This window comes from Panthera onca, chromosome D4, assembly GCF_046562875.1.
Source record: "Panthera onca isolate mPanOnc1 chromosome D4, mPanOnc1 haplotype 2, whole genome shotgun sequence".
Classification (NCBI taxonomy): domain Eukaryota; kingdom Metazoa; phylum Chordata; class Mammalia; order Carnivora; family Felidae; genus Panthera; species Panthera onca.
In genome coordinates, this window is record NC_138351.1 from 59,624,492 (window position 1) to 59,646,622 (window position 22,131).

Below are 22,131 nucleotides of genomic sequence, written 5' to 3' on the forward strand. Positions count from 1 at the left end.
GGACATGCCTCACTGGGAAATAAAATTCAAACACATTTCCCAAAGGCCTGGGCTGGCCAAGGGGGACCAAGTAAACCCTCTGTTACCCTCTGTGGCTAGTGTTCAGGCCTGATGTTTGTAGCATCCGTTTCCAGCAATCAGATGGGAGCCCAGGCAGGGGCCAGAATGAAAGCCACACTGAACCTAGCTTGGTGTGCATCATCACGGAAGTTCTTTTTCCTCTCTGAGCCTCAGGTTCCATATCTGTGTAATGGGTGAGTAAGAGATCTCTGAGCTTCTCTCATAAGTCATTAAAACTATTGTGCTCTGTGGCCAGAGAGGTTCCAGGACCATGCAGCTGAACAGAGGGAGACTTCTGGGTCATGTGCTGTCAGGCTGCAAGAGAGTGGAGAGGAGCAAACATCTCTGGGTGTCTGGAACCCCAGCCCCTAGTTTCCTACATGTGCTCCACCAACATGCCCCCCTCCAATCGCAAATCAGAGAAAGGCACTCCCATCAGGGAGGAGATAATCAGATGATCTAAATTCAAATCCAGTTCTGCCCCTTACCCTTGAGCAAGTCACTTCTCTGATCTATGCCTCAGTTTCCTCATCTGTAACATGGGGCGTCCTAAAATCTACCTCGCTGGCCTTTCCAGGGATTAAATGAACTTGTGTGTGTGAAGTGCCTTGCGTGGACCAAACATTCACTAAGTGAAAGTTCCCTTTCCTTGGGGCCTCTTCCCCTCCTCCCATGTCATCATGTGGCCTCATCCTCCATTGCCTATGTCAGCGGCTTCTGCTTCTCTTCCCTTTTGCCACATGCCCATGCTTTCCAGCCTCCAGGCCTTTGCTCGTGGCATTTGTTCTACCAAAAGTGCCTTTTTTCCCTCTCTCTCTCTTCCATCCCAAATCTTCTTGCCTTCCTTGTTCAGCTCAAATGCCATCTCCTCCAGGAAAGCTCTCCTCCTGTGCCAGCTGACTAGAACACAGATAGTGTGGGCACCAGAAGGGGCAACTCCCTGCCCACAGTGGCCTCTGCCTTCTCCTGGGTCGGAATCAAACATGCAGAGCGTTGTTCTCCCCCACCCCGCAGTACACAAAAGTGACCACTAGGTGGTGATACAAGGACAGTGTCCCAGCGGGGATGAGCAGTGAGGGAGGCCACCCAGGCGCTGGGTGCATCATCTATTCGTTTCCTCCACAAATATTTTCTGAGTACCTGGCATGAGCGAGATTGCAGGACAACAGCAGTAAACAAAGCAACCAGGTCCTTGCTCTCAAGAAGCTTATGTTCTAATGGCAGGAGGTAAGAGAAAAAACACAAAATAAGGAACTTTATAAAGCAAGAGAAACATGGGACAGAGGTGAAGGCTAAAGAGAACACGCTGGACCCCACTTGTGTTCAGGCCTCTGAGTGAGCTTTTCTTCACTGAATAGCAGGATCTGTAATCAGAGAGTCACTTAGGATCTCAGAGAGTGGCCAAGCTGGAAGCTGCCCCAGCCCCTTGCTAATCAAAGTGTGTTCCATGGAACAGCATCAGCATTATTTGGGCGCTTGTAGGAAATGCATATCCTCAGGTCTCTCCCAGGTCTACCGAATTAGACTCTGCATTTTAATGAGATCCCGAGGTAACTTGTGCACATGTTAAAGTGAAAAGCTTTGCTCCAGTCCAGAGCTGTAGGGGTGACCCACAGCCATGGGCCAAATCTGGTCAGCTACTCTCATACAAGAAGGGTCTTGTTAAAAAAAAAAAAAAAAAAAAATCCAAGGACACCTGGCTGGCTCAGAAGAGCGTGAAACTCTTGACCTCGGGTCCTGAGTTCAAGCCCCATGTGGATGTAGAGATTACTTAAATACATTTTTTGAAAATCTAAAGAGTAATACTTTATGATGCATGAAAATCACATGTAATTCAAATTTAAATATCCATACATAGTTATTTTGTCTGTGGCTGCGTTCAGGCTATCATGGCAGAGCTAAGTAGAGCTGCAGAGACCATAGGGCCCACAAAGCCTAAAAGATATACTCTCGGGCTCTTTGCAGAAAAAGTTTCCCAATCCCTGCTCCAGTGCAACCTCCTCAAATGAGAAATCAGGGCTCAGAGAGAGGCAGTATCTTGTCAAGGCCTCAGAGGAGCCCTGCTCGTATTTCCACATGCCACTCGAGGCCCCGTTTGCACAGCATCTGGTTTGGGAAATTGAATTGCCCGCACCTTTTCTATGTTTGGAGTGATGGCCTGTTGGAAAGTTTTTTGTCTAAGATTTATGATGTACTCAAGATCTCGTGATGAGATTTGCATTTCAAATGAAGCCGGTATGGAGTCTAGAATGAGATGTGGGTACCCATAGGAGAACCGGGTGCCTTTTACTAGGGTGTGCATGACTGGTATTAGGCCTTTTCCTGAGAAAATGGGAACCCTGGGATCCTGAAAGGAGGAGAGGCTTTCAGGGGTCTCAGGGCAGAGAACAGGAAGCAGGCTTTCCTGCCCCTAGCCCCTCCCCGCCCCCCCACCACCCCAGCCAAGTGAGGGATTCCTGTACCCTGTGGGGTGCTCTGAGGCTTTGAGCTGGATGGCAGCTGAGCACCTATATCGAGCGAGTGAGCGACCAAGTAGTTCCCTGCTATCTCCACCTGCTGTTGTTGCTGGTAGGTGTGCAGACCCTAAGAGGGGGCAGCAGAGAGCAGTGGTCAAGGCCTGGGCTGTGTCTGGGGATGCAGTCCCAGTGGCTCTCCCCTGCTCAGCCCCAGCCATGGTTGCCACCGTCCTCGGGCTTGAGGGTAATCACAATACTTAGATTTAAATATCAGCTCAACCTCTTAGTCGCTGTGATATCTTGGGCAGGTTTCTTAACCTTTCTGAGCCTCAGTTTCCTCATCTGCAAAGTGGGAGCGATAACAGCACCCACGACAGAGAGTTGCTATGGAGATTAAAGGAGGTAAAACACAGGTAAGGACAGCCACAGACACACTGTTGCCTCACAGTGAATGTTAGCTCTAATAACATGTTGGAATAATATTACCCATCATTTGTTGAATGAACAGGGGGGCAGCACATAATTCCTAATCAGAGATTTAACCAGCATTTATGAGCACCTGCACTGTGCTCGGTACTCATGGGCACTTTTCTTTTCTTTTTAATGTTTATTTATTTTTGAGAGAGAAACAGAGTGTGAGCAGGGGAGGGGCAGAGAGAGAGGGAGACACAGAACCCAAAGCAGGCTCCCGGCTCTGAGCTGTCAGCACGGAGCCCGATGTGGGGCTCAAACTCGCGAACCGTGAGATCCTGACTGAGCCAAAGTCAGATGCTTAACCAACTGAGCCACCCAGGCGCCCCTCGTGGGCACTTTTCTATAGGTTACCTCTTGCAGCCCTTTACCACGGCCCAGGAGGCAGCCACACTCCCTGCCTCCCAGCAGGCAGCTGCTCCCCAGCTCTTCCATCTTCAGGTGTCTCTGGGTGCATGCCCCGGCCGTCACTCTGTGCTTGAGTGGGGGAGGTGGAAGGGGCTAGGTGCAAGGCCAACCCTGGGGTGCCGCAGTGGGCCCCCCCACCTGGCTGGACTCTAGCCAGGCCTGGGGGCAACAGAGGGGAAGAGAGTGAGGCAGGCCCCCAGGACAGTTGGTCAGGACTCAGGAGGGTTACCGGGTTGGCTCAGGTTCAAGGTTGAAGATTCCAGAAGGCAGGGTGGGGACAAGTCTTAGAGATGGGGTAGAAGCCAGATGGCCAGAAAAGATCCCAAGGGCCGAGCAGACCCATCAGCTAGGGTGACCTAATCCAGACCCCTGAGTCCCCTATACCTCCTGACCAAGGGCAGGAGGGGTCCAGGGCCCGGAGCAGGGGAGGGAGTTGTAGGGGACAAGTGCCATTGCTACGGGGGTGAAGCTGGAGAGGCAGCAGTGCCTGACATGGGCATGACTTGGGCCCATTTTCTTCCCCTAAGAGGTGAGGATCGAAGTCAATCCCATTCGGTCAACATTTCCTGCGTACTTCCCAGGCTCGGCCCTGGGCTTGATGCATACCAACCACCGTGACATCCAATGATCGGTCCCCCACTCTGGTTTGGAAACCAAGGACCAGACAGAAGTGCTTTGCCTGGCACCGCCTGGCTAGTTTGTGGCCAAGGCGTATATTCCGAGCCAGCCCTGTTCTCAAAAAGCCTCAGAAATGAAACAGAGCACGAGCACCTAACTCTCTGCTTGTAAAGGGGCCCTGAGATGGCGTCCCCACTGTGTTATGCTACTCCTGCTTACAGTACACTGAAACAAATAACCGCACAACAGAGCCCCTTTACCGCCTTACGTGGACTGGTCACAGAAGACTAGCTAGAGAGCTGAACAGGACGGTTTAGAAATAGACTCCAATAGGCGCACATCCAGTATGTGATAGTGGGGGAAAGACGGATCGCTTCGTTAAGAGTGTTGAACAACCTCAGGGGCGCCTGGGTGGCCCAGTCAGTTAAACATCCGACTTCGGCTCAGGTCGTGAGGTCGTGGGTTTGAGCATCTGGCTCTGTGCTGACCGCTCAGAGCCCGGAGCCTGTTTCGGATTCTGTGTCTCCCTCTCTCTCTGCCCCTCCCCCACTCACGCCCTGTCTCTCTCTCTCAAAAATAAAAACATTAAAAAAAATTAAAAGCGTTGAACAACGTGTCCAGTGTGCACGTTCAGCCCAGCAGCCTAGCTGAGGGCCCAGCCGACAGCCACCGTTGATGAGCCGACATATGAGTGACTCCAGCCCAACCACCATCTGACTCCATGAAAGAGCCTGAAATAAGAAACTCTAGCTGAGCCCAGCCAACGTCCAGAACCGTAAGAGATGGTAATACGGCGACTGCTGTTGCTTTAAGCCATAATTCATGACGCAGCAATAGATACCCAATATGCCACGTGTGACCAAATGTAGAAGCCATAGGAATAAAGAATTTGCGCATTAAAAATAATCAATAAAATCAGGGGCACCTGGGTGGCTCAGTCGGTTAAGTGTCCAGCTCTTGATCTCTGCTCAAGTCACGATCTCACGTTTTGTAAGATCAAGCCCCGCATCGGGCTCTGTGCCGACAGTGCAAAGCCCGCTTGGGATTCTTTCTTTCTCCCTCTCTTTCTGCCTCTCCCCTGCTTTTTCTCTCAGTCTCTCTCTCTCTCTCTCAAAATAAATAAATAAACTTAATAATAATAATAATAACAATTAACAAAATCAAAAGACTAACACAAACTGGGACAAAGACCGTATTTGCAACTCATATTACAGACAGAGGGCTAATTTCCTTATTGGACAATACAGTGCCTGTAAATCACTCAGGGAAAGATGCCCAGCTTATCTGCATAGGCAAAGGATACAAATAGTTTATAGAAAAGGAAATGGCTTCAAATGTGTGGGAAAGTATCATTTTATTTTTTTTATTTTTTTTAAATTTTTTTTTTTCAACGTTTTTTATTTATTTTTGGGACAGAGAGAGACAGAGCATGAACGGGGGAGGGGCAGAGAGAGAGGGAGACACAGAATCGGAAACAGGCTCCGAGCCATCAGCCCAGAGCCTGACGCGGGGCTCAAACTCACGGACCGCGAGATCGTGACCTGGCTGAAGTCGGACGCTTAACCGACTGCGCCACCCAGGCGCCCCAAGTATCATTTTAAAAAATAACACCCTGGAGAGATAGGTGCTTTTGTACATTGCTGGTAGGAGCATATATTGAACAACTGTGAAAAGCATTTTATTAGAATCTGTCAAAAGTTATAGTGCATCTATTTTCTGACCCAGCAGTTTTGCTTCTAGGGATTTATCCTACAGCTGTATTTATACATGTACAAGATGACATCTGCCAAAGGTTGTGCCTTGTGGCATTGTGACAGCGAAAGGTGGGAAACAACCCAACTGTCCTTTAATAGGGGATTCTTCATTGTTTATGGTTCACTCCCGCAGTGCAGTACTCTGCATCAATAAAAAGAATGAGGCTTGACGTGTGCTCATGTGGAATGATCACCAAGCTCCACTGTTTGGTAAAAAACCAAGTGATGCAAAGTGTTTGCACGTGCGACCATTTCTGTGAAAGCATACGCGTGTTCTCGTAGACATTAAACACCTCTGGAAAGATGTGACTGCTTCTGGGGAGAGGAGAGACAGCTCCGCCTTATACCTTTGTGTGCCTTTGGATATTTGCATCTTGTGCATTTGTGATCTATTCCAAAATTAAAGAAAACATTCATTTAAAAATAGTGCTTGAGTAACTGGTTAACCATCTGAGAACATTCAGGTGAGCCCCTCCTCAAACCATATGCAAATGTTCCAACACGTTCCAAAGGGATTCAAGAGTTTTTTTAATGTTTATTTATTTTTGAGAGAGAGAGTGCAAGCAGCAGAGGGGCCAGGAGAGAGGGAGACACAGAATCCAAAGCAGGCTCTGAGCTGTCAACACAGAGCCTGGACACAAGGGCTCGAACCCACAAACCGGGAGATCATGACCTGAGCCGAAGTCAGACGCTTAACCGACTGAGCCACCCGGGTTCCCCCAAATGGATTCAAGATTTAAATGTAAAAGTGAAATCATAAAAACCCTACAAAAACTCCTTTTCTTACTATCATTTTGAACTTCGGTGTGCTCTCAATCTCAGTCTCCCTGACAGAACTGTGGCCCTGCCTCTCTGTTGCCCAGGTGTCCCCTAGGCTACATCCCATGCTGGTGACTCTGAAACTATGGCTCCAGCCCCCACCTCTCCCTGACCTTCAGACTCCACCTCCCTCCTGGGCTCTTCCAAGGGAGCTCTCCTGAATATAGCTACCTCTCTCTCCCCTCCCCAATCCTTACACCTCCTCCTGGATATCCATCAAAGTGACAGCCATCTCCAAGAGTCCCCCTAAGCCAATACCTTAGATGTAGCTCCCCACTCGCCCCCTTTACCTTCTGTTAGAGACTGAATGTTTGTGTCCCTCCACCCCATTTATATTTTGAAATCCTCATGCTCAATGTGATGGTATTAGGAGGTGAGGCCTTTGGGAGGATTAGGCCATGAGAGTGGAGCCCTCATGAATGGGATCAGTGCCCTTTTTTTTTTAAAAAAATTTTTTTTTTTTTTTAACGTTTATTCATCTTTGAGAGACAGAGACAGAGCATGAGCAGAGAAGGGGCAGAGAGAGGGAGACACAGAATCCGAAGCAGGCTCCAGGCTCTGAGCTGTCAGCCCAGAGCCCGACGCGGGGCTCGAACCCACGGACCGCGAGATCGTGACCTGAGCTGAAGTCGGACGCCCAACCGACTGAGCCACCCAGGCGCCCCGAGATCAGTGCCCTTTTAAGAAAGACCCCAGACAGCTCCATTGCCTCTCCCACCGAGTGAGGACGCGGCAAGAAGATGGCCATCTATGAATTAAGAAGCCCTCACCAGACAGTAAACCTGCCTGTGCCTTGACCTTGAGCTTCCAGCCTCTAGAACTGTATGAAATAAATGCCATTTAGGCCACCCAGTATATGGCATTTTGTTACAGCAGACCTAACAGATTAAGACACCCTCGCTACTCCCATCAGGCTGGCACAGTGGTTAACAGCCTGGGTCTGGAGTTGGGATGCTGGGTCTTGAATCCAAGCCCAGCCTCCTAGTAGCTGTATGACATTAAGCCAATGATGTCACCGTTCTTGCCCTCGGCTTCCTCATCTGTGAAGTGGGAGAGTAATGGTATGCCGCACAGGGTGTTGTAACGTTTAAATTAGTGATCTACCACGTCCAGTGACCGGAACTTAATAAGAACCCCACCGATATTAGCTACTTGTTACACAATTAGTTTTCCCCAGTGAAACCCTCTCCCGCTCAGATCCTTCCTCTCTCTGCCACTTCACTGGTTCCCCCCTCAGGGACCTTCAGCGGCTCTGTGTTCTGGCTCACACCCACCACCCACTAACACTGACTGAGTGTCAGCTGGGTGCTCTCCCTCGGGGGAGGGGGCCCGTTCAGGTGTCATGCCCCCTCCTTCCCCTGGTGCGCAGGCAGTGTCCCCGCCTGTCCTGGTGTGGAGGAGGAGCTGGGCTCAGGTGCCATCATTGATTAACAGGCTGTGCTGTCGCCCAGAGGGCCTGGTCTGCGGACAGAAAAACACCTTGTTGTGTCAATGTTTGAAGTGTTTTAGAAATTGTCCTTGGGGTGGCCTAGCAGTGCAGATAATGGTCTCTGGGGTAAGACATTCATTAATGTGTTACTTAGGGAGATGGTCAGGGATCCAGATGACGCAGGGGGCCAACTCTGGCCTTTCCGGTGATTTGCTGTGTGACCCCAAGCTGGACACGTGACCTCTCTGTGCCTGTCTCTGTTTCCTATCTGGGCCCTGAGGGGGCAGAAATGGATTCAGGTAAAACTGGCGGGGAAGAGACTGCTAGGCGGGGCTTTTGTCCTCTGGGTGCTCCTAGGCCCGGCGCCCCCCTCCACTTGTCCTAAGTCTGGCTTCTGCAGCTACAGTTCTGACCAACTAACTACCAGCCTCAGGGCACCAGGGTGTGGGTTTCCCTGGACGTGTTACTATTTGTCAGGCACCCGCCACATGTGTTACATGCTGTGGTAACATTGGCACACGTGGTTCATCTCTTCGACGAGCCATCAGGTAGCACGACTATTAACCCCATCTCACAGACGAGGAAGCTGAAGCACACAGAGGTTTAATGACTTGTGGCTAGTGGGTGGCAGAGCTGGGATTTAAGCCCAGGCTTCAGAGCCTGAGCTCCTCACCTCTCCCCTCCACAGCCTCAGTACGCGATGGACGCCTAACACGGCCCAGGCGCCATGCAAATGGTGCTTGTTTAATGGTCACAGTAACCCTCAAAGGTAAGTGCTTGTTACCCCATTTTGTAGCTGAAGAAACTGAGGCTTAGAAAGATGATGTGAGCTGACCAAGAGGACTCAGCTTGCCAGTCAGCAGTTGTCCGGCCTGCCAGGTGGCCCATGACCAATTAAACTCCCCCTCACAACTGTGGATTTCCTATGGGGAAATGCACCAGGTTTTAAAGAGGCCATGCCTGGACTCACACCGCCCTGGTCCAGCCTCCCGAGTATAGAAGACACAGGCCTGGATCAGAGCTCATCTGTGACCAAAGGCCTCTGCCTGGAACAGTGTGACCATAATGGAAGAGACCTAGCAAGGACAGTCAGGCTCTGGGAATCAGGATGGTCCCTGACTGCATCTCCCTCTCGGGACAGACACACTCCGACAGCTATAGGCATCCTGACAGACATCCACACACACTCACACAGGACTCTCCCCTGGATGCCCCTTTACCCACCCCAACTCCCAACTCCAGACACACCTTCCAGTCCCTGGGCCTCCGCAGCAGTGAGTGCTCAGAGGGAGGCCCTGGGGACCAAGCCCCAAGGCCCGCCAGAACAAGTCCCAGTTCCACCAGGGCTTGGTCATGCACACACAACTTCACGAGGCTCATACTTGGGGGCCCCACAGCTACACCCCATAAAAAGTCACACTGTCACTGCCACTCCCTGAACACTCACAGCCCCCACTGGCGGCCCACCGGGTCCCTTCCCCCACCCCTGCTCGCTGTGCAATCTCCCCCACCTCACCCCTCCTGAGTCCTCTACCCCCACTCCTCCTACCTCCCTGTATCTCCCTCCCCCGCCCGCCCAGGCCCCGCCCCGCCCCGCCCCCTCCGAGGCCCCGCCCCGTCTCTCGTCAAGTCCCGCTTCCGTCCGGCGGTCCGGCGGTCGGGCGGTCCCGGTCAGCGTCGCGCGGCTGCTAGGTGGATGAACCCAGTGAGACTCATGAAGGTGTTCGTCACCCGCAGGATCCCCCCCGAGGGCTGGGCCGCTCTCGCCCGCGCCGCAGAGTAAGAACCCCGCGCCCCCGCGGCACGCAGAGTCCCCGGGCCGGAGCTGGGGGTGGTGTCGGGGAAGGGGCTGCGGAGCCCGGGACCCCCCCCCCCCCCCACTGGATCTCCAGCACCCCGCACCCAGGGTGACTCAGCGTCTCTAGGCGCGCCCGGGCGGGCTTGGGGCGGCCTCCTGACCCACCCACTTGTATTTGGTGCGGAGGACCGGGGGCGAGGGGGGTGGGGCAGGGGCCAGGGGGAGCTAGGACCCTGCGCTTGCCGGACTTCCCAAGCTGTGCCGGGCGGGTCCGGTCGTGGAGTTTGGGGAGGCTTAAAGAAAGTTCTCTACGGCCTAGCCTTGTCTGAGCCTGTTGCAGTGACGCTAGACCCTGCAATTCCCATGCACGTGCAGTGCGGGTGAAGGGAAAGGCCTGGGGAGAGGGGAGGCCGCCTGTGACGCAAGATCCAGGCTTTTGAAACTTTACCCTACCAGGGTCAGGGACCTTAGCAGTCACTGGCCTGGTCTCTTTGGACAGTTGGCAGGGGCCTTTCCTGACCCTTAAATTGAAGATTGCATGCCAGTTTTTCAGGTGTTTCCTATGCATAAACTCAATCCTTGCAATACTGTGGAGTTGGTACTGTAATTCCTGTTTTACAGATAAGAAAACTAGGAGAGGTTAAGTGCCTCACCCAAAGTCACACTGCTCTGGTGCGGTGAGCTGGGATTTGAACTCAGCTCTGCCTTACTGTACTCCGTCATACAGGTCTGCCCTGCCAGTGTCAGGCAGGGAGAAGGTGGGACCCAGTGACATGTGAAAATGAGATTTATTTATTTTGTTCAGTGCAACAAAAGCTTTGCTGGGGACCTGTCAAGGACCCAGCACTGAGCAGGAAGGGGGGGAGGCAGAAGCAACAATGGTGGTAATGGCCGTAGACTGCACAGCTCAGCACTGGGTGCCATGCCCATGGAGAGGAGGGTGAAAGGTGGGCTATGCCAGGGCTTGGCCTGGCAGCAGGGTGTTCTGGGAGGTGCCAGCAGCCCTCCCGTGTCTTGCCATACTTGATGGCTGCACCGAATTAAATGGCAAGGACTGGGAGGCTGGGTAGCACCACTGGGAACACATCCACGGCCCACGAGCTGCCGTGGGAGTGTGCCCTAAAACCCCTCCGCACTGCATCGCTTTGCTCTTGTCCTTCCTGGCAGAGTACAAGTAGGAGACTTTTCCGCTGCATGGATTCCCAGGACAGGACGTTCAAGCCTCACGTGGTGCCGGCCCACCCCAGCCCCGCCTCGCCAAGAGGCCGGTGAGGGTGATAAAGCTCTTCCCTGCTTTGAGCTGAGAGCTGTCCCCGTGACTTTCTCCTTTCAGTCTAGGCTCTTGTCAGCCCTCGGTGGCCTCTACTCTGTGACAGCCCTTTACCCTCAGCCACCCTTTGGAGACAGTTCTGAGGGCGCCACACACCTGACCCTGACTCTCCTCGGCCAGCCCCAGGCAGCCCGAGGCCAGAGTGAGCAGAAGGCTCTTTGAAAGGGAGCCGCAGCCCTGGGAGGCCTTTGGGAGCCTGGGGGCCTCTGGGGGCTCCCCTGCTTCTGAGAGGCCTTTCTTTGGTCTTCAGCTGCCAGGTGGAGCACTGGGACTCGGATGAGCCAATCCCCGACAAGGAGCTGGAGCGAGGTGTGGCCGGGGCCCACGGCCTACTCTGTCTCCTCACTGACCGCGTGGACAAGAGGCTCCTGGATGCCGCAGGTGTGTGCACTCTGGGGAGGATTCCAAGGGTGTGTTGGCCCCGCAGGGCACCCGATCTGCTGCGGCTGGCTTCCCACACAGGTCTGCAGCCACCTCTCTGAGTTCTGAAGGCATTCGCTGCTGTGCTAGGCCAGAGGGAACCGTTGTGTGTGGCTCCCTCTGGCCCAGGCATTGCTCCTCTCCTGGCTGGGACTCAGGGCCCTCATCTAGCCCTGCCACAGCCTTGCTTTACGATCTCGAGAAAGGCCCTGTCCCTTCTGGGCTCATTTGTATCCTGTGGGAGGTACCGTCTCAGTGCCAAGCTCCAGCAGGTGCCCAGGATGTGTTAACCCCAGACACAGGTCTCAGCCCTGGGCCAGGTAAATGTCAGCCTATGTAGTTGTTTTGAGGAAAGGTTCAGACTCAGAGGCTGTTGGATGGGAGGAGGCCCTCACGAATCGGTGCTGAGTCAGTCCGTGCCCCAGCTTTTCCCTGCAGCTCTCTGGTGCCCTGCCCTGTGGAGAGGGTGTGAGAGGGTCACACCACAGCCACTTCTCAGTGGATGCCTCAGAAGTGTCCACAGCAGGGCCCAGGTGTGGTCAGTGGAGACTGGAGGATTCACTGGGGGAACAGTCCAGTGGGTAAGAGTGGAGGCCTTCATGTCAGAAGCCCCTGGGTAAACCCCAGCTCTGCCACGTGGCAGCTTGTGACTGGGGCAGGCCGCTTCACGTCCCTGAGCCACCACTGAGCAGTCAAGGAGGATTGTCAAATCTGTTGAGTAAGACTGTTCAGAATTTTAAGTAAGGAACCGAGATGTCAGCCTTTCCTCTTATCCTAAGAAAATAATAATAAGCAGATGGCCCTGTGATATCTCCAGTGTTGTGGCTTTGAATCCCGTGAGGAAAGATACAGATGATGCTTTTTCTGCACAACAGGAGCCAATCTCAAAGTCATCAGCACAATGTCCGTGGGCGTTGACCACCTGGCTTTGGACGAAATCAAGAAGCGGTAAACGCAGCTTGCACATTTGGCGGGGGCCGGGGTGAGGGCTGACCCCCAGAGCCGGAAGGGGAGCAGAATATTTATTTGCTCATATCCTTCCAACCCTTCGGTGGGGATATGAGGTGGCCGACGATAAAATCTGTGCACGGAGCACGGGTCAGTTACGATAAGCCCGAATGGTCAGGAACGGCAGGTAACATCCGCGAGGTAGCACCCTTTCTTACTCAGCGTGGTTTTTGACCCTCACAACAACCCCTTGCAGTAGAAGAGGCTGGTATTCTTCCTTCCCTCTTGAGACGAGGAGATTCGGAAAAGCCAAGTAGTCATCTGCCCCAGACTCCGGGCCCTGATCTTCCATCTTCGTGTCCCTCCCCCAGTGGGAGACCAGGGGAAGGAGGGCTGACCGTTCCTGAGGGCCCGTTTACGACTCGGAGCTTCCCGGTGGGCAGCACAGAAAGGGAGCAGAGCAGCAATTTGGAGATGCCCCAGAGGTAGAAACTGCTGAAGGTGCTTGAGGCCTGTGTTGCCACCAGATCTTTGCTTCATAGTGGCATCCGCGTGGGCTACACCCCAGATGTCCTGACAGACGCCACGGCAGAACTCGCCGTCTCCCTGCTGCTCACCACCTGTCGCCGCTTGCCAGAAGCCATCGAGGAAGTGAGGAAGTGAGTGAACCCCTAAGGGGAAAGTTGGCTCTGCTCAGGAGCTGGTTCCTAAGCACCCAGTGTCACCCAGGCCCCGATGTGGTCCCCGCCCCCAGCCGTGTCCCATCTACCGGGGGGGAACAGACTCGGCCAACACCCTGAAGTACAGGGCAGAGCTGAAGAGAAATGTGGGGGAATCGTGGCACGGAAGGGAAATCGTGAGAGGGGAGGATAAGGGAGGGACAGATCAGCTGTGCCTGGTTGGCGAGGAATAGGGGCAGGGGTGTGGATCAGAGGCTTCACACAAGAAGTGGCGTCCTCTTGAGCACTTAGAGGGACAGGTCCACCATCCTTGCTCGTGATGCAGGACTCCCAAAAGCTCTGAAGCTGGAGGTTATTTCATAAGCCTTTTGGTAGCAAAACCTGACTGGACATGACAGGAGGCTGTTAATGATTTTTATTTTTCTCACTCAGTGTAAACATTCATGTTTTTATTTTTTTTTAATTTTTTTAAAGTTTATTTATTGTGAGAGAGAGAGAGCACAAGCAGTGGAGGGGCAGAGAGGGAGAGAGAAAATCCTAAGCAGGCTCCACACTGTCAGCGCAGGGCCGGACGCAGGGCTTGGTCTCACGAACCATGAGATCACGACCTGAGCTGAAATCCAGGGTCAGACACTTAACCGACTGAGCCACCCAGGCGCCACAACACTCATCATGTTTTGCTGCAGATACACCGATGTGTTTGATCGTGAGCTGAGGGTGTTGTGTAGAATGTTGCACACGCACCAGACAGCCTTTCTGAAAACTGAAAGTTCAAAACCCTGGCCTGAAGGTTTCGGGTCAGGGACTTGTGTCTGCGTATCCAGAGTTGGGGCAGGCATTCCAGCTGCAGGGAGGCCAGCAGGCATGCAGATGCAGGGCCCCAGGGGTGCAGCTGGGGCGGAGGCAGCAGGCGGCTGAGGAGACACAGTGCTTGCACGTCCCGCTCACATCCTGCTCACCCTACTATCCAGGGAGTCGGCATCTTATCAGAAGTGGCTCAAGGCAGGCGCCATCCCCCTGTACACCCAGGGCAAGGGCGGGGAGCAGCTATGGCTTTACTTTGTGTTGCTTCCCTGGGGTGCTGAGAATTCTGGTTTTGGAATCCCAGCTCCCGAATTTGCAACCTGCTGCTTCTACCTCTGCCCTGGCTGGATGACCTTGGGGCACCCTTTCTGGTCTCAGTTTCTCCATCTGAAAAATGGGACAAGGACTTCTAAGACCCCTTCCAGGCCTTGGATTCTGTGTCCCCAGTGGCTTTATCTTTTTAAAAAAAATTTTCATGTTTATTTAGTTTTGAGAGAGAGAGCATGCACGCACACAAGTATACAAGCAGGGGAGGGGCAGAGGGAGGGGAAGACACAGAATTGGAAGCAGGCTCCAGGCTCTGGGCTGTCAGTGTAGAGCCCGATGTGGGGCTCGAACCCACGAACTGTGAGATCATGACCTGAGCTGAAGCCGGACGCTTAACCGACTGAGCCACCCAGGTGCCCCACCCCCAGTGGCTTTAAAGAAAGAGTCTTTTCGGCTGCTTATCCAAAGTGCTGAGTGGCTATGGGTGTAATTCATGCTACTGTGTGTCCTTTGACCTGGAGAGAAGGATCTTCTCCCCCTGGGGGTTCTGGGTCTGTGAGTTCGCAGTGAGCCCTCATCTTTGCCCAAGGCGGGGTCCTCTTACCCACCCCTCCTCTCCTCACAGCGGTGGCTGGACCTCGTGGAAGCCCCTGTGGATGTGTGGCTATGGACTCACGCAGAGCACTGTCGGCATCATCGGGCTGGGGCGCATAGGTGAGGTTCCCACCTACCCACTTGTCCACTCCAGCAACCTTGGCTTGGTTTGAGTCTTTGGCGCCCTGTGTCTAGAAGTTGACAGTCCTTTGGAAAGGGTGGCCATAACTGGCTGTTCCCAGCGCACTTTGCATTCAGAAGGAACATCTAATGAACAGACACAGATTTGTAAAACACAGGCAAAAACAAAAAACAGAAGAAACAAAAACAGGAGTTTGTTAAGAACTCGCTAGGTGATAGAAGCAAGCTGTAAGCGTCAGGCTTCTGTACGATGACAGCTCCATGCAGAACAGACGAAGGCGACAATGACGACGACGGCGGGGTTGGGGCCTCTAGGAGGGTTTCTTGTGGGACAGCTCGCACTCCCCCAGGCCTGTCTGGAAGGCATTTGACTCATAAAGTTTTAACTCAGGAACCAGACGGTCCAGTGGGCCGAGCTTTACCTGTGAGTCTGCAGACGCGACAGAGCTGTTTTCTTCCAGTGGCTCCTGCTTGGAGAAATCTGGCATGAAGGCTTGTGCTCAGCCAGACAGGCAGCTGTCACTGGTTCTCTGGCATCTGCCTGGCACAGAGGTGAGGGTGAGGATGGAGTTGGAAGAACCCACCAACTTTGGGGCACTTTCTGATTCTGAAAATCCAGCAGCCCAAGTAGCAGCTCATGTAAAGATGTCTTAAAGATTTGGGGCGATTTGGCAGTTGGGCGGTGCCACCGAGAAGTCATAAGAGGTCTTGGGCTATGTTAACAGAAGCAGGGGTCCAGAGGAAGGGAGGGGACCGCTCAGGCCACTCCTGGGATGCCAGGTCCAGTTCTCAGGGAAGGTTAGCAGGGGACCAGGACCATGTGAGGACAGCATAAGCCAGCCACAGCCTCAGAGGAGCTGTGGGGCTGCCTCCAGATCTCTGTCCCCCTGGGGGCAGTGTGGGCTGGCTGGGGGCTGGTTCACGGGGCAGGACCAGTTCATGTGGGGAGCTGATGAAAGGGCCAACCTCCCAGGGGCTCCCTGGCCCTGGAGCTGTTGGGTGCTGCTCCTGCCCTCTCAGGGGTTGGGGACAAGCCAGGACACTCTTTGCCTCCAGGTCAGGCCATCGCTCGACGTCTGAAGCCATTCGGCATCCAGAAATTTCTATACACAGGGCGCCAGCCCCGGCCTCAGGAAGCAGCAGAATTCCAGGCTGAGTTTGGTAAGTATAGCCTTGGTTTCCATAGGAGCCCTATCTGCACCCGTCTGGGGGGGGGGGGGGGTGTCTGTCTGTTCCTGTAGTGGCAGCATTTTGGGGGCAGAGTGTGGGAGCTCCAGGTGTGTCTATGGCCTGCGGTGTCCCTCAGGTGCTATCTGATCTGCTTGCCTCTGGACACAGGCCTGATGAGAGAGCACAGGGACTTATCCGGGCCACACAGTGGGTTCTCTTCATACCAGAACTCTCCAGGAACACTTTCAGAGTTCCTTGTCACCACTGGCCATGTCTGGGCCAAGCAGCAGGATGGTGACAGATGTAAGGAATTGCTGGGAATTCTCACTCACGTTTTCTTAATAAACTGGTGAGCCCCGTCCCCCAGCCTGTGTCCGGTGGATGCAGCCCCTTGGCAGGTACATAGCTCGGTGAACAGAGGGCAGTTGGATTTTAGCCATTCCTCACCCCCTTGGCACACTGGGCCTTGAAGGTGGTAAAAGCCAGAGGCACCCAGGTCCCACTGTGTGACCTCGACAAGCTCCTGCCCCTCTCTGGCCTCAGTTTCCCCATCTGTGAGACCAGGGGCTGGATGAATGCTGTAATACACCAGGATCCCACCAGTGGCTGTCGACTTTATACAGTTATCAGAGGTGTTCAGGTAGAGACAAGGCCTTCAGGAAGCTTCTTGGGAGTTCCCAATTCTGGAGAAGGAAGCGAGGACCAGTTCTGGTCTCCCACCCTTCTGCCGTCTCCACCCTGGGACCCGGCGTCTGATGGAGCCCTGCTCTCCCCCAGTGTCCACCCCCAAGCTGGCCGCCGAGTCCGATTTCATCATTGTGGCCTGCTCCTTAACGCCTGCAACCAAGGGACTCTGCAACAAGGACTTCTTCCAGCAGATGAAAAAGACAGCCGTGTTTGTCAACATCAGCAGGTATGCCGGGGCCGTCTAACCTCCCTGGGGCGCCGAGCGAGCCTGGAGAGGGGCTGCCCCTGCTGCTGTGATCCAAGGTTTTCCTCCCCGTAGGCTGTCGATGAGACCACAGGTGCGGCTTGCCACTCCATGAACCAACCCACCAGCCACTCAGAAGTAAGTAAAGGCCACAAGAGAGTGCCCCAGGCTGGGAGGAAGAACACCATGCTGGTCGGAGCAGGCCTGGCATGCCTGGTTCCCAGCAGCACCCCGAGCCTTGCTCAGGGCTGGGCACAGGTGGTGTTGGTTCAGAGAGTGGAGGCCTGATAGCGGCGAGGAACTAGGTACCCTTGGGCAGCCCGTGTTCTCTACCACAAAGAGTTGGACGTAACGATCTTAACAGCCCTTCAGAGGCTGATCGCCCACAACACGGAGCCTAGGTCTGCCCGTCTGAGGCAGTGATGGTTTGAACCTTTGTGCTTGGGAACATAGACCCAGACCCAGTTTATTGTGGTTCGTCACAGTGTCCCCAGGGTGCCTTCAGGCTACTGGGCATGTGGGGGCAGACCTTCCCTCTCTGTCACTCCATCCCCTTCCCAGATGGTGCCCTTTGAACCTGCTTAAGTCAGGGGCGCCTGGGTGGCTCGGTCGGTTAAGCGTCCGACTTCGGCTCAGGTCATGATCTCACGGTCCGTGAGTTTGAGCCCCGCGTCGGGCTCTGTGCTGACAGCTCAGAGCCTGGAGCCTGTTTCAGATTCTGTGTCTCCCTCTCTCTCTGCCCCTCCCCTGCTCATGCTCTGTCTCTATCTGTCTCAAAAATAAATAAACGTTAAAAAAAAATTTTTTTTTTTTTAAATGAAACCGCTTAAGTCAGTTTGGAGGCAAATAAAGGCAAAGGGAGGGCTTTCGTGAGGCCCCCCTCAGGGCTCCCCACTGCAGAGGCCCCTGTAATTCTTAACGTTCAGCCACAAAGGAGGTGATCTGGAGGGGAGCGGGACCTGCAGGAACACAGGGCTCATGCTGATGGCTGACAGCGTCCCAGCTTCCATTCACTGAGCACCTGCACGTACCCAGTACCACGCGAGGGGCTGCGTTCTTTCTTACTGCACGGACACTGCTTCGTGTGCAGTCTAAGCGTCTAGCCTACAATTTCTTTACTTCGGTGGCCCGGTCACGGGGGGAAGGCTGCCCACATGGGTGGATGTAGTGAGGAGTATCCTTGCGTCTCTGCCCGCAGTAGGCATGTGCCCACCAGCATGCTGCAGTGGTTCTCAGCAGGCGCTCCGGGGGCCAGCCAGATCACAAACACCTGGACGGGGCCCCACAGGAACGCCGATGCCGGGCCCTGTCCCTGCAGCGGTGGGTCAGTACGCACACCTGGGGATGGCTGTGCTCTCCCTGTCTTCCAGAGGAGTGTGACACGCTTGCCCGAGGTCACACGGCTGCAAAGGGATAGTCCTGGGCCTCTCAGTAGTACTGCAGAGACTTACTGTAAGGAAGTGTCTTGTCAGGCTTCCTCCTTTAAATGTCGGTGCCGAGGGCGCCTGGTCAGTGGGAAAATGTGTCCTGTGGGTGGTTCTGCCATAAAGGAGGCCTGGGTGGAGGAAGCTCCGGGGCACCCACGTCACCACTGTCATTCACAGGGGAGACGTGGTGAACCAGGACGACCTGTATCAGGCCTTGGCTGGCAGGCAGATTGCCGCTGCTGGACTGGATGTGACGACCCCAGAACCGCTGCCGACAAACCACCCTCTCCTGACTCTGAAGAACTGTGGTGAGAACGGCGATTTCCCGATGCGAAGTCACGTAGGACCCCAGGAGAGATAGGGGTGGTCTGGAGGTGCTGCGTGCAAAGCCGCCGTGAGCAGTACTGAGCGCAGAGGGACACACCCCGGACCACGTGTTTTATGCTGCTGGTGACACTGGCACATAGTGACGAGGGGAGGGCCTCTTGGGCATGTGCATCTAGGTCTCTGTCCCTAAAAGAGTGAGTCTAGGTGGTGGGGTGGGGGGTGGACTTGTTGAAAAGAAGGGTGTGACTGCGTGTCTTCCATCCATAGCTTGCGTGGGTAAGACCCGTTACTATACACTGCCGTGACCAGTGCAAGGGTGAGAAACTGAAAGCGTAATTGCAATTCTGATATTTGTAACTCGTGCCAGTCTCTCGGCTCCAAACCTACCCTTGGATATTCTGCTTTCGTGATGCGGCGGCTGGAACGCCACACACCCCGTTTCTGCTGGGCCCGCCAGCCGGGAGGTGGCAGGACCTGGCTTCCTCCTGCCTTCCCGCGTGTCTGTCTCTGCTAGCAGCATGTGGCAACGCTTCCTGGCCAGCGGCAGCCGTCCTTGCGGTGGCCAGCGAATCTGGCTTGCAGTCTTCCCAGCATCGGCTTAGCCGCTGCACTGCCTCAGAGACGCAGGCCACAGAGGTTGAGTGGCAGGGCTAGAGGGGCCCTTCCTTCAGCGTCCTAAGTTTTACACGGTCCCACCCTCTCCCTGTCACCCCGCCCAGGGAGGTCAAGGCTTCTGCAGGTTGCCATCTGGGATACCTTAGTGCGGTGGTTCTTAAATCTCTACATTCCTCAGTCACCTGAAGGGACTGACCGAGCACAGGGTGCTGGGCCAAGGGCTTCTGCTCCAGGAGGTCTGGGGTGGGGCCTGAAAATACGCGCTTCTCATGTGCTCCCACACCAGTGCTCCTTTGAATGGAGGCTCAAAACAGGAGTTGAGGATTTTTAAAAGTTACATTGCACACACATCTAAAATGTGAAAGACACATGTGTGCGTTTTGATAAAAGTCCATCTTCTGCTTGTCCTTCATCTCAGTCAACTAGTGCATAAGCTCAGCCTGTGCAACATTCCTTTCCGAGCCTTTGAAAACTCGACAGGAGTTGGTGCAATGATCTCTAGAAACATAAAAGAGAAGATTTCAGCTGGGCTTTCTCCATGTCCGTCTCCTTGATTTTTGCTGACCATAGGGTTTTCTACATGTTCCATGATCTCTCCAGTCCTCTTGAAAAATCTGATCTCCACTTACATTAGCTTGAGTTAGATTTTGCTTTCTAAGAACCAAAATAATCCAATCCTGCATACCCGCTGAAGTCTTTAGAGATCTCATGTTACTTTTGTTCCTTAGCCTTGATCCTTCACCCTTCCCCATCTTGCTTGTTGTTTCTGTGTATCAGTATCTTTAAAAGTCAAATTGAATTGTGGGTGTATATTAAAAAAAAAATGGGAACCACGCTTTGAGAACTGCTGCCTCAGTGTTCTCTTTTTAGCCTCTCCAGTTCCCTTATACCTGGTTAACATTCTTTATAGTAGGTTCTGTCCAGGTAGCTGGCATGGATTCTGTCTCCAGACTAATACAGAACCGTGGGGTCTAAGCCAGTCCCTGTCCTTTATTTACATTCTGGAATGGGAACCCAAAGAGAAGGTTCTTAGCTGCTTCCCCACAGGGAATGCTCTCATTATCGTAGCCCTTGGAAACCTGGCCCCGGCATCCACTCCAGGCTAAAAGGAGGAACGTTGGCTGTCATATCTGGGCTGTTGCCCACAGCTGAGACTGTCCCATCCCCGCAAGGCCCGGGAGTTCAGTTCAGTGCCCTGGGTGCTGCTTTTGAAAGGCATTCTTTGAGGACAAGTGACCTCACTTGCTCTGCAGTGGGTGGGGCCAGAGGGAGCCGGTCTGTCCACCGTTTCCTCTTCTAGTTAGTTGTGTACATGAGAAACCGTGTGGCACCACGTTCAGGGGCACGGGTGTGGATGGCCAGTGCTGAAACCCCCAAGCTGAATTGGCACCTCGTTTCACCATCTGATATCTGAAGGGCTGGGTCTGGATAGGCTCCAAGACCCCTTCTGGGTTCAACATCCTCAAATTTAGGATACACATTTCTTGCCACCCTCGCATCTGGGTTTCTGTAGCCTCGAGTCCCTATACCGTTACTCCGACAGCCCCACGGGAGTGCAGCACGTGAGAGTAGGCAAATCAAAGACCACTAAGGCAGGTCCTCTCTAGTCTTCTCACTGGCAACCCCTGGTAGGGAAAGCAGAGCCCGCTTTAAGGCTCTTGAAACACCCTTCTTACCTCCCTCTCCTCTGCTCCTTTCCAGTGATCCTACCCCACATTGGCAGTGCCACCTACGGAACCCGAAACACCATGTCCCTGTTGGCAGCTAACAACTTGCTGGCTGGACTGAGAGGGGAGCCGATGCCCAGTGAACTCAAGCTGTAGCCAGACAGGAGTCCCAGAGGGTCAGGAGGCCAGCCGTGCCCTTGGAGTCTGTCAGTGGGCGTAGGCTTCATTTGGGCCCACAGGACGGGAGCCAAGGGAGAAAGTCTGATCTGTTCCGATCCTGCGGAATGAAGACCAGGGCTGACACACGGGCTTGCCACTTTCGTGATTGGAATCGTCTGAGCCAAAAGTATGTGATCCTATTAAATGATGGTCTGAGACACTGTGTGGTCCTGTAACTGGGAGAAGCTAACCAGAGCACCTGCTTCCCTTTCTAAAATCAGGACATCTAGTGACCTGTGGGTTCCGCCCTGCCCCCAGCCCTCACCACCCCCACCCCCCCCCACCGCCACATGTGAGTTATTAGAACCTTTCCACAACACCTTACCCCTCATCTCCTGCTCAGCTCCTTTGCTTGTCCCTCACTGAGGGTGGGACAGCCAGAGCCCAGCGGTGATCATGGCACTTCAGGCCGATACCTAGACCATCAAAGCCAATATACATGGCAAGGAGAACTGGGTGAGGTCACAGCACTCTAAATTTAGGGTCAAGAATAATTGGAGGTAGGTGCATTTAATTTTTATTTTAAAATGAGTGTCAGCACCTTCACACTTTGCTCCCTTTGTCCATCTCCCCCGCCATCCCCACCCCCAGGTGGATGCCCTTTTTCTGATCACCACCTTGCTTATTCCTCCTGAGGCCAGGCCCCCTGCATGGCCACAGCCCCGCTCCTGCTGAAGGAATCAGGTTCCGGCTCTTCCCGGCCAAGCCAAACTGGCACACGGAGCTTTCACCCTGGGAGGCAGGTAAGGGAGCGGCAGAAAGCACAGGATTAAGCAGG

The 22,131-nt window shown here is 53.9% G+C and overlaps 1 protein-coding gene across 1 annotated transcript; it reads left to right on the plus strand.

Annotated features, from left to right (window-relative positions):
• Nucleotides 1-9,641: 9,641 nt before the first annotated feature.
• On the plus strand, nt 9,642-21,511 carry GRHPR (glyoxylate and hydroxypyruvate reductase). Its single transcript, XM_060609297.3, has 9 exons — nt 9,642-9,794; nt 11,394-11,524; nt 12,439-12,511; nt 13,054-13,170; nt 14,888-14,976; nt 16,054-16,158; nt 16,945-17,080; nt 18,703-18,833; nt 21,169-21,511. The coding sequence occupies exons 1-9, from the start codon at nt 9,712-9,714 to the stop codon at nt 21,288-21,290; spliced, it is 987 nt and encodes a 328-aa protein (XP_060465280.1). The 5' UTR covers nt 9,642-9,711; the 3' UTR covers nt 21,291-21,511.
• Nucleotides 21,512-22,131: the final 620 nt, after the last annotated feature.